Genomic DNA, 12,555 nt, shown 5'->3' on the forward strand with positions numbered 1-12,555 from the left:
CACCACACCACCTTACTAGTTTCAATCCTCTCAAGCAACTCGAGCAAATCTCCCTGCCAGTATATAAGCCCCTTCCAATTCAGGTGTAATCCGTCCTTCTTATAAAGGTTACTTCTACCCCAGAAGAGATTCTAATGATCTAAAAATGTGAACCCTTCTCCCCTGCACCAGCTCGTCAGCCATACATTCATCTGCTCTATCCTCCTATTCTGACCCTCACTAACTTATAGCACCAGGAGTAATCCAGATATTACTACTCTCGAAGACCTCCTTTTTAAATTACTGCCTAACTTTCTATGTTCTCCTTTCAGAATCTCATCCTTTTTCCTTTCTATGTCATTAGTTCCAATGTGTACAATGACCTCTTGCTGATCCCTCTTCCCTTTGAGAACATTCTGCACCCTCTGTGAGATATCCTTGATCCTGGCACCAGGGAGGCAACACACCATTCTGATTTCTCTCCGCCAGTCGCAGAAATGCCTGTCTGTAGCTCTGACTAGAGTTTCCTCTATCACAATTGATCGCTTGGAACCTGCTGTACCCCTCATTACATTTGAACTATTCTCAGTACAAGAAACTTGGCAGTTCGTGATACATTCCCCTGAGAGTCCATCACCCCCTACATTTTCCAAAATAACATACTTGTTTGAGATGGCAATAGCCACAGGAGACTCCTGCACTACCTGCTTCCCTGTCCTACCTTTCCTGGAGTTAACCCATCTATCTGGCTGTATCTGCAGGATTTCTCCCTTCCTATAACTGCCATCCATCAGACCTCCTAGCTCTTGTAAATTCCTCATTGCATCTAACTGCCACTCCAACCAATCTATGCAATCTGACAGGATTTGCAACCAAAGACACTTATTGCAGACATAATCATCAGTCACATGGAAAGTCTCTCTAATCTCTCACATCCAATAAGAAGGCTACATCTCTCTACTAAAGGCCATCTTTGTACCTTAACAATCTACGCACCCAGAAAACAGCACCGTCTTATTGCTCTAAAACAAAACACTGCTCCAGGCTAACTCAGTAATTATGGTTTATATTTTTAAAATTTAATCAAGAGACAGCTCATAGTAAAACATATAATCAAGAAAGAAACCACTCTACTCACGATTGTAGATTTGCAGCAAAGTTACACTTAAAAACTATGTAGTTACGTGCTCTAGTGCTGTGACCTCTCCCACACAGGTTCCTCCAAAGTCAGCTGTGAATTTCACTCTTTGTTAATCTTTCCTAGACACACTCAGATGCCTAGAGATACTTGAACTCAAGCAGCAAAGGCAGCACCTCTGCAGCTTCACTGCTGTGTCAGATAGTGGTGCAGGTTTCTTTCTCTGACCATGTCTGTCTTCCTCCTTTTTAAACTGCCGTTGTTTTGATCGTTCTCCCCCAAAGTTCCAAAACAATGCAGCAGCATATAAAACAATAATTTTATATTGGAATTCCTGGAATTCGAGGAAATCACATCTAACACCTAAAAGGGCTGGTCATAACCTTTCACTCTTTCCTCGACTTGGGATAAGGCCAACAATTTCAAATCAGTCAGCTTAACTTCATGATAGGGAAGCTTCTAGAGACAATTATTCCTGACAAAATTAGTCATCATATAAAAATACATGAGTTGATTGGGAAAAGTCAGCATGGATTTCTAAAGGGGAAAGCATATTTAACTAACTTGCTAGTTTTTCTTGAAGAAGTAACAAGAGAGGATATTGAAAGTCATGCTACCAATGTAGTGTACATGGGACCCTAGAGGTGTACGATACGATGTTGCATGACAGGCTTGTGATCCAGCTCAGCATTGTCCCCATGACTTGTCCTACCTGCCTATCTTCTTTTCCACCTATCCACTCCACCCTCGTCTCTGACCTATCACCTTCATCCCCTCCCCCACTCACCTATTGTACTCCATGCTATTTTCTCCCCACCCCCACCCCCACCCCCACCCTCCTCTCATTTATCTCTCCACCCTTCAGACACTCTGCCTGTATCCCTGATGAAGGGCTTTTGCCAGAAACGTTGATTTTACAGCTCCTCAGATGCTGCCTGAACTGCTGTGCTTTTCCAGCACCACTAATCCAGAATCTGGTTTCCAGCATCTGCAGTCATTGTTTTTAACCTAAGAAAGCAATCAGTCATGGAATAAAAAGGTAAGCATTAACATGGATACAAAATTTGCTGAGTGTTCGGAAACAGAGGGTAATAGCCAATGGATATATTTTGGGCTAGAGGAAGGTTTGTAATGAATTTCACCAGGAGTCAGTAATGAGATTCTTGCTTTCTTATATATACATAATGAAACATCTTGATGTGCAAAAGACAATTTCAAAGATTTTAAAGATGACATGTACCTTAGAAGAATTCTAAACATTGTAAAACTCCAAAAGGATTTTAACAATTGGTGGAGTGGGGCGATAGATGGCAGATGAATTTCAATGCAGGGAAATTGAAGTGATGTATGTTACTAAGAAAAAGATTGAAGGCGGCAGGACAAGTGGCAAGAACAGTTAAAGCATATAGAGACCTTTAATAATAGAAGCAAAGAGTACAAGAGCAAGGAGGTGATGTTGAACTTGTATAAAACACTTGTTAGGCCTCAGCTAGAATATTGGGTATTGTTGTGGATGCCACGCTAACAGAAAGATGTGAATACATTGGAGAGAGTGCAGGGATAGTTTTAGGAATAAAAAAAAACTTCAGTTAGGAAGACAGATTGAAGAAGCTAGGTCTGTTCTCCTTGGAGAGAAAGCTGACAGGAAACTTGTCAGAGATCTTCAACATCATGAGTGGGCTGGATCATGTTGATAGGAAGAATCAGTCCCCACTCAAAATGGAGCACAGACCGCCTGAAAAGTGCCTGGGGTGGAGGCAGGTTCAATTTCTGCCTTCAAGAGGGCATCAGATGATTATTTGGATAAAATTAGTGTGTAAGGGTATAGAGGCAAAAAAAGAGGTTGGCATTATGTCATGATGCTTTTTTAAAAAAGCCTGTGCAGGTACGATGGGCCGAAGGGTCTCCTTGTGCACCATAACATTTCGACGATTCAGTTCAGCATCCGGTTCTGACAATGAGCTGGAATTCTGTCCCCATTGTTGCCAACAAGGTGAACGCACCTACCACTAATGGGTGATCAGAACAACTTTTCTCACGAGTTGCAGTTGAACAACGTGCTGGTGCGAATTGCTACGTTTTAAACGTGTTTTGATACATAGAGCACAGCTTGCATGGCGAAATGACAACGGACTGCGATTACACGGTAACAGCGGATGCAGCGCCCAGCGAAAATGCTACCAGTGATGATAAAATAAGATCACACCATCGACAATGCACGAGTGAGCTTTCAGTTCCATCACAACACGGACAACTCAGAGCACTCCTTCAGCACAAGTCCTTCGCGCACTCTTATTTAGCCCAGATTTGTTGAGATCTGCAAGGCTTCGAGTTTACATCTGCAACTCCAACACGCCTATTTAAATATCGGTGAACTGCAAAATCAATCTAATCAGTTCAAGCTGCAAGAATTACGCATTGTCGAGCAACTGTCGCGACATTAAATAAATAGACTTAAAGACTGGATCAAACCGATTTGCTGGTTATTAAAATGAAAGTGCGTGCGGGGGTGGGGGGGGAAGAGTGGAGGATAGAGCGGACGAGGGAGAGACACGGAGAGAAGTGAGAAAGTGCGTGGGGAAGTGGATGAGCAGGCTGCCGGCAGATGATTGAGGAGACTGGAAGGGCACAGAGGGTATTGAGTGAGGTGCGGGCAGAGAATGGAGTGGTGCAGGGTGCAGATGACAGCAGTGTCGAGGAGTGGGGTGTGAAGGAAGGTGAGTCGTTTCCAGGGTGGTGTTGGCGAAGAGGAACACGTGGAGTAGCGGCGCTGTCTCTGTCTGGATGTGTTTTGATATTGGGGAGGGGGAGGGGGGAGACACGGTATCAGGCAGCGCTATCTCAGGCTGTTCCTCACTGCTCTCTCTCTCTCTTTCTCCCTGCTTGCACTGACACGCAGCATCATTCGGCGTCATTGAAAGTGCCCAGTCTTTCAGTACATTCCCTGCAGCCGTTGACTGAGCACACTGACCCAGCAAAAGCCGAGTGAGCAGCTGATCTGGAGACTGGTGGCGACACCCTGGGTACGAAGCTGTATTGAGAGAAAAGAGAGGGGAGAGTGAGAGCAGTCAACATGAGAATATTTCAGTTCTCTGCCACTTTCATCCTGTCCATCAGCCTGACTATCCTCCAGCTCGCCCAAGGTAAGTTTATTCACACACCTGAATAACACAGCCTAAAGGGAACTGTTTGAACGTCTGTCTCTGTGTACCTCTACCTGTGATTGTTTCGATTTTAGGACTTCCTGCAAACAGTCTGTGAAAATAAACTGCCAAGATAAACCTTTCTGATGGTAGCACTTTTTGTGCACGCTGTTCGTCACAAACATCATTTTCAAGGTTTCTGTTTGGATATTTTAAAAGGAAAGCGATGTTAGAGGCTTTCTGCTGTTCTGGGACAGGGTTAAGAGGGGAAGAGGTGTGTGTGTCTTCTGTTGTCTAAACCTCACCGTCTCGGGACGTCATTTATCGCTGATCGCACGAAATATGCAGTTTGTATGATATTGCTGGGCCCCGGGAAAGTTTTAACCCTTCTCCATCCTGTGAGTGAAAGATTCCGAGACCAAAATAAGCCTCACTTTCCTTGTTTTCCCCTCTGTTCTCTATCTCCGGCCGGAAAGAAGCAAGGGGGAAAGGGAAAGTGGTACCTTGTACGCTTTATTTTGTGATGTCTGATTATTCCCTCCGCCCGGCTTGGGAACTGGGTACTGTTTGTAGGGAACAAGCCGCAGCTGTTTGTTGAGAAGATATTGCGAATGGGGAGTGGTACATGAGCTATTCGTGAGAGATAATAAGGGACGCCAGCAAAGTACTGATCAGATCGGGACGTTGACATTGCCCAAGCACTGATCCTGTGTGTCTGTGTGTTGCTTCTCTAACCCTAAGCGGAGATTAACCTTTCCTTTTGTAAACTGTAACTGATCTCCTCCAATCCACCCTAACATGATGGATCCTGATGGGAAACTTCAATGAAATGTGTCATTTTAAGCCTGTCCCCTATCCGCCCTTTGTTAACCACGCTCCCTTTTTATTTTCGGTCTGTAACTCCGGACTCGCTAGGTCCCAATTAAATTAGGGTTTGGTCCGGTATTTTATTTTTGTTTAGACTCGTCCCGTCTGGGCCAGGTAAGTCTCTTTTGTTTTAAACGAATACAATTGCAACTGTTTAATCGGTCTGCTGGAAGATTCAGTGAGCCCCGCAGAGGTTATTTGCTGATCTCTCTATCTTTGGAGGACAAAGCTAAGAGAAATGTGGACTGCGTCAGTGGGAGCAGTGAGACGGTCTGTCCACTTAGCTCCACACTCTACTCCGCCCCGTTCATCACAAGAGCCTCGGGAAAGGCTGTAGGAACACGGAGCGACCCCAGCCCATCACAGGCTCGGACTGAGACTGGCACAGAGAGAGAGAGAAAAACGAGAGGTCGCAACCTGAATGCCTAGCGTTTACTCTCGAGCAGAATCGAAACAACTCCCCATGCCGTCTGCAACATGATGCTATTTCCCCAAATGTTCCTTCAAACCAAGAGGAACAAAATATCCCCAAAGCGCAGGGGACAGCATCGATTCGCCCTGCTCAGCTTCTCCGGCTGATAACAGAATGCCCCCTGTAGACACAAAGGCGACTGAAGCCACCCCTTTGAACAGCGAGGCTTTTCCGTCCTGACGTCCCCCACTGTTTAATCTCTGATACTGAAATAAAATGCGCTTTACTCCATAAACGATAGAACGAACGATTTCCCCTGAACCCTCTTCGCTGATCCGATTCAGCCGATTTTATTGTTGATGACTTGCTTTCTCGTGGAAGTACGATTTGAGGCGCGATAAAATCCGAATAATTTAATGTCGACTGTCAAATCTTCGGAATTACAACGACACCCATAGCCCTGTCATCAAGCTGAATATTTTATCACCTTGTAAATGATTAATCACAATGCTGCTTGAAAACGCACGCTGCCGCTGTACGCCTGTGTTCCTACACAGCATGCATGCTTGTTTTTAGAACTTATTTTTGGGCAGGTTTTAACCGAATTCCCCTCTTTCTTTTTCCCAGTCAAGTTTAAAATAAAAAGGTATCAGAGCTCCTCTGTAGAAGATAAATGATTAAGATGAAGTGCACTAGTCGTGTTGAATTTAGGGATCAGGTGTTTATTGAGTAATTAAAATCATCTAAAACAAAACCAGTCTTTTTTAAAAAGTTAGCTGTTTCATTAAAGCTACTTATTGATGGAGTAGATTTGAAAATATATTTTAGAATTTAGGGCTTCAAATAGTAATTAAAAATATCAAAGCCCCGTAACGGTTAATATAAGGGCGTATCCATTGTACAGAGCAGGTGATTCATATCAAATCCTCTGTGATCCTACTTCCCTTTGTATCTTTACGACCGCGAAAAAATATATCTGACTGACTTCTTTTAATCTCGATTCTGTTTTCTTTTCTGTCGTGGTAATACTTAATTCCTCCCTGTTGCAGTCCCTTTCTGATTCACACCTTAACTGTGCCAAATTTCTTTGAAAGGGACCTTCTGAAGAAAATATTCTTTATACCAATGAGATGAAGTGCACAAATAAGACTGTCTAATATTATTATGCTACGTACACTCACATGGCAATTTGCAAAATGTAACTAGAAGCTACAGAACCAGTCATGGGTACTTTTGTGGGTATTTACCAAGTTATTGAAAATGTGCAACATAGTTGGAAATGGTTTTGCAATGCACTCTATAAATTATCAATATCATGAATATTGGGTAAAAATTCCATAAAGGATCCATTTACTTCAAAATAACTTGCCATTTTTAAATGTGCACATTTAACATTCCTTGAAAAAGTAATGTAGCTCCACAATGGCGATGTTTATAGATTGCTAGTTATAATTTCCCTTAGCTTAGTCCAATGATACAGATTGCTGATATTAGAATGCAAGCCAAGATCCATCAAGTCTTTGTGACTTGCTTCTGGGATCAGTGGGGATAATAGAGAATAAGGGCAAAACTGAACTCCAATCTAATTTATCACGCCTTGTATTCACCATTTGTGGAGCAGATATTTTGAATCGGCCTGTTTAGGTGGTTTATTACAGACGTCTGGAACAGGTGGGACTTAAAATCAAGCCTTCTGGTCCAGAGTTAGGGAAACTACCATTGCTATAAGTAGCCCTACCAGATGTGGAATACCAAATTACTGATAATTCATCACAGCTGTGACAAAGCAGGTGCATGGTGTTGGTAAAGCTTAAAATAGGGAGCATTTTTAAAATTCAACTTGCTGACATCTAAATCCTTTAGGGCTCAGCCAGCTACGGTATATCAACATAATGTGTTCAGAGAATGAGAATGCAGTTTGTGGTTTTGCTTCTCTCTGATTCTTCAAAATGCTGCCTGAAACAGAGTAATATATTTCTCATCTGATGCAAGGAGCCAGTTGGTGATGATCAGCAAACGGTTTCCGAGATGTTTAACTTGAAACCATGAAATTTCATGAAGTCTGGAGCCTCTTTTGACTGCATATCAATATGTCCTGCTGACCATCTGCTGTCTGTCCAGCTGGTGGGACAAGACATAACCAGGTAATGGTAGTGGAAGAGTCCAGGATGTTGGCTGATGGACAGAATTCTGTGAGTAAAGCCAAATCAAGCTGTTTGTCTAGTATGTGGGACAATTTCCAAATTGGCCAGAGTACGCCTATGTGAGTGAGGAGCAACTGGAGAGTCCACTGGATTGAATTTATCTAAGTCTTTTCCTGATATGAAACCTAAGTTATTGCCAGTATTGTCTACTTGTTGTATGACTGGAGTCATGTGGAAGCCAAACGGATAGGGGTGGGTTATCTTCCTGAAGAATTACTCACGAATGAACTAGTTTGATTATTTAGTAATTCAGCAGCTGTCCTGCCTGTTTTTCTGGTGTGATCTGACAAATTACTGGGTTTATTTAATTCAGTTCTCACAGCTGATATGGTGTAATTTGAAATAGAGTTCCGAGTTACTTGTTCAGTACTGTAAACAGTGTCAAAGTGTGGCGCTGGAAAAGCTCAGCAGGACAGGCAGCTTCTGAGGAACATGGAGAGTTGACATTTCAAAGGGCTTATGCCCAAAACATTGATTCTCCTGTTTTGGATACTGCCTGACCTGCTGTTCTTTTCCTGCATCACACTTTTCAACACTGACTCTCCAGCATTTTCAGTCCTACTTTCTCCTAGTACTGAAAACACAAAGTTTAAACTAAATAAAGTGAGTTTTTAAGATCTAGTGTTTGAATGCATGTCCATCTCTCTTCAATTTCATTTGACGAAATTGAGATTCTTTTACTTTGTACATGCACATTATTGCTCAAATGTCCCAGTCCATTACAGTATAAGTACTAGCATCCATTAACTAAACTTTTAAAATTGCGGCTCAGACCTTTTACTAAACTAGAGACATCTGCAGAAGGACCAAATGAGCAAAACCTGTTGGCAACAGTATTCAAGTTGCACCCAAATTGTCACTCAGACATCTGAGATATGTTGACAGTTATGGTTGAGTCAGAAGGCTGTAGATTCAAGCACTAGTCACGTCAACCTTGCCCTCACCCACATTGTTGCTCTAGTCACTCTGATCACATCGACTAGCTGATACAGTGCATTATAGAAAGGATGTCAATCATTGCTACATCTGTCTATTCTGCATGTAAAAGGTCCTGTTGCATTAACTGAGGAATGACAATGTCTTAACCAACATTACTCTCTTAACCACCAGCAGTGAGAGATTATCTGATCTGTAATTTATTTGTTCTTTGTCTGCAAACTGCCTGCTATATAACAATAGTAACTGCATGTTAAAAATAATCCTTTGATTGTAAGGCATAGGTTAAGGATGCAATAATAAGCAGAATAAATGCATCTTTCTTTTCAAGGTCCTCTTTTGTGAAAGGAAAATTAAATCTCCATTTCAATTTAACTTTTAGCATTTTAAAGGATCATACTTGCACCAGAGCAAATGTAATTTTTAAAAATTGACATGTGGTTTCAAAACTGTCGATTATTGAACTCTCATTTCCTATAGTTTGTCCCATAAGATTTCTGGAAGATTGCCATAATTGACATCACATTACATTTACTTTATAAATAACATTGTCTGTCCTGGTCTGTTAAATGACCACCATGCAGTTCATCATTTGAAAGAGCTGGACGGACACATTGTGAAATGCATCATTCTCAGGTGCTTTTTCAGGCGCACATTTTCCATTATTTTTCATTGAAACCCCATGGATCAATAATGTGTAAAACATGATTAAAGAATACCCATATCCTTCTATGACTGCTATATTTGAATGCCTTCCTGGGAGGCTGAGTCTTTTTATTAAAAAAAGTTTTAATATTCCAAAGTAATATGTCTCTGTTTACAATTGAATCATAAGAATCATTTGAAATAATTCAAATCCTATGGTTGTTCTCACCAGTTTTCCATCTTGCATTTGCATTCATCCAGCCTTTGCTGTCTGTATCCTAATTTGCACACAAGGCAAGTCCTGGGACAATGTGGGCATACCTGGGCCTGTGGGTCTAAAGGAAATACTACGCTCAAGTCAAGAGCAGGAGTGGAGGTTAGGGATAGGAGGAGCCTGTGATTACAGTTCCCCATCCCAGCACCAGGTTCTATTTGTACATCAACCTTGCCCTCACCAACATTGTAACTAATTTGACAACATCGTGATTGTGAAATTCTCATGCTTGTTTAAAAAACTCTTCCATGGAATTAACCCTGCCAGTCTTGAGTCCCACAGTCCTTCAAGAAATTGGCAATCATCTAATTCTAGCTTTTGACACCATGATTTTAATTACTCCATCACTGGTGGCCTTGCCTCCAGTTGCCAATGCCTGAAGACTGAGAATTTCCTCCCAAACCTTTTTTGCCCCAAACCTCTCCGTAAGATGCTTGCTAAAACCTACATCTTTGGCCAAGTTTATGTTTATCTGTCCGAATATTTCCAGATGTAGCACAATATTAATTTTCAAGATTCCTATGAAATACCTTGCTGTGGTTTACTCAGTTAAAGATGCCTTAAAAATATACATTGCCATGTAACATTTGTCACTTTTTAAGGTGAATCTGACAATTAGGAAGGGTATTTTGGCACACTTATAAAGGCTCCAAAAAGTCGTAATTTGCACCAGAGGGGAGTGGCTGAAGCAAATGGTAGAGATGCATTTAAAGAGAAGCTTGACAAGCATACAAAGAGAAGGGAATAGATGGCTGTGATTGTGGATGTAGACCACTATAGATAGAAGTGAGCATGCATACTTCACAAATATCAGTGTTGGCTTTTTGTGCTGGCAGGCCCTTTTTGTACCATTTATCCTATGTAATCCTAAGTTTTAAAAAAAATCTGCTGCTACTTAATAACTTACAATTGCAAGGTTGAACTGATAACTAAGACCATATCTTAAGCAGCTGATGGGAAACTAGAGGAATTCATGATTAGAAACTGTACCATGACAGAAACTGTCATTCAATTTGCAGATTTAATTTGACAAAAATGCCCTCCTTAAAACTAAGGTACATATTAAGTTCTTAATATGTGCTCTGAAAAGTGAGTAAAACATTTTACCAAGAAGAAATGTTAATTGATCAAGTTTATTAGCTCTTAAGTGTGTGTCCACTGGAGAAAGCAAAATATGAATCCACTTAAAATACAAATAGAACATGTAAAGGAATACCCAGCAGGTCAGACAGCATCTTCAGAAAGAAAGTGTTTCACATCTGTGACTTTGATAAGAATATGATAATGTTACAGAAGTAACAGGTTTTAAGGAAGTACAGAGACCCGGAAAGGGATTGGGGTTTGGAGGATAGGACAAAAAAATGATCTGTAAGGTGGAAAGCAGATGTGATTAAATCATGGCAGGGATAATGTATACACTTAATGGTAAGGTCCTAGGGAGTGTTGCTGAACAAAGAGACCTTGGAGTGCGGGCTCATAGCTCCTTGAAAGTGGAGTCGCAAGTAGATAGGATAGTGAAGAAGGCGTTTGGTATGCTTTCCTTTATTGGTCAGACTATTGAGTACAGGAGTTGGGTGGTCATGTTCCGGCTGTACAGAACATTGGTTAGGCCATTGTTGGCATATTGCGTGCAATTCTGGTCTCCTTCCTATCGGAAAGATGTTGTGAAACTTGAAAGGGTTCAGAAAAGATTTACAAGGATGTTGACTGGGTTGGAGGATTTGAGCTATAAGGAGAGGCTGAACAGGCTGGGACTGTTTTCTCTGAAGCGGCAGAGGCTGAGGGGTGACCTTATAGAGGTTTACAAAATTATGAGGGGCATGGATATCGTAAATAGGCAAAGTCTTTTCCCTGGGGTCGGGGAGTCCAGAACTAGAGGGCATAGGTGTAGGGTGAGAGGGGAAAGATATAAAAGAGACCTAAGGGGCAACTTTTTCACACAGAGAGTGGTACATGTATGGAATGAGCTGCCAGAGGAAGTGGTAGAGGCTGGTACAATTGCAACATTTAAGAGGCATTTGGATGGGTATATGAATAGGAAGGGTTTGGGGGGATATGGGCTGGGTGCTGGCAGGTGGGACTAGATTGGGTTGGGATATCTGGTCGGCATGGACGGGTTGGACCGAAGGGTCTGATTCCATGCTGTACATCTCTATGACTCTATGATGTGGAATAGAAGGAGTGGTGATGAGAATATTAGACATATTAGCTGAGATGTCTCAAATGGCAACAGTAGAGCCATTCTTTGCTGCTCGATCCATTGTTTCAGCCTATTCCCATCCCTTGTATTGATTTCTTCCTTTCTTAGTTATTTTTATGCCCTCCCTAGTCCAAACCTTTTCTGACCTCGTTCTATGATTTGTGATACACTCTACTACTTTTATAGTTTCCAATTTCCTAGCCCGAAACATCTTGTTTTCACTATGAACATCTGCTGCCCCTGTACCCCCAATCTCACTGGTATGATTTGCATCTCCTCTGCTGCTTCCTTGAATGTAGGTGTGATTATTCTCTATCAATACTACAATCATCAGCCTGGAACTTGTTCTTAGATCAGATAACTTTGTTTTAAACCCTTCTCACATTCCCTAAATAAAATGTGTCTGTATAGGTCCTATTATGGGTCCTAGCTATATCAGCCTTTCATAGGCTAGGAGGAATATTCTTTGTTAGTTCTATTTCCTCACCTCTTGTTTTGGTGCTCCTTCCTGCTGTCACTCTGAACTGGAAAATGTCGTCAGCTTTGCTTCATGTTTTCATCTTTCTTGTGCCTTCACATGGTCCATCCATATTTCTTTCCTTCCTTGACTTCTCCATTTACTTCTGTCAGTGCAGATTGCAACCAATATTCACTGAGTCCACTATCTCCCATAGCTACCTTGATTATATTTTCTCCTTACCCTTTTCCAGAAAGAACTGTATTCATTCTTCTTAGCTCTCTTCTCTGTCTCTGTTCT

At 41.7% G+C, this 12,555-nt stretch overlaps 1 protein-coding gene across 5 annotated transcripts in view; it reads left to right on the plus strand.

Annotated features, from left to right (window-relative positions):
* Nucleotides 1-3,681: 3,681 nt before the first annotated feature.
* Nucleotides 3,682-12,555, plus strand: part of edil3b (EGF like and discoidin domains 3b) — a 204,969-nt gene continuing 196,095 nt past the window's right edge. For all 5 annotated transcript variants that reach the window (XM_043708595.2, XM_043708603.2, XM_043708609.2 and 2 more), the window contains exons 1-2: nt 3,682-3,834; nt 4,017-4,260. In XM_043708595.2, the coding sequence (XP_043564530.2) occupies nt 4,191-4,260 (70 nt within the window). In that variant the 5' untranslated portion in view covers nt 3,682-3,834; nt 4,017-4,190. The remainder of the gene's footprint in view (nt 3,835-4,016; nt 4,261-12,555) is intronic.

Source organism: Chiloscyllium plagiosum, unplaced genomic scaffold (genome assembly GCF_037043375.1).
Source record: "Chiloscyllium plagiosum isolate Xiang-an unplaced genomic scaffold, Cpla_swu_hap1 HiC_scaffold_2, whole genome shotgun sequence".
Taxonomy (NCBI): Eukaryota; Metazoa; Chordata; class Chondrichthyes; order Orectolobiformes; family Hemiscylliidae; genus Chiloscyllium; species Chiloscyllium plagiosum.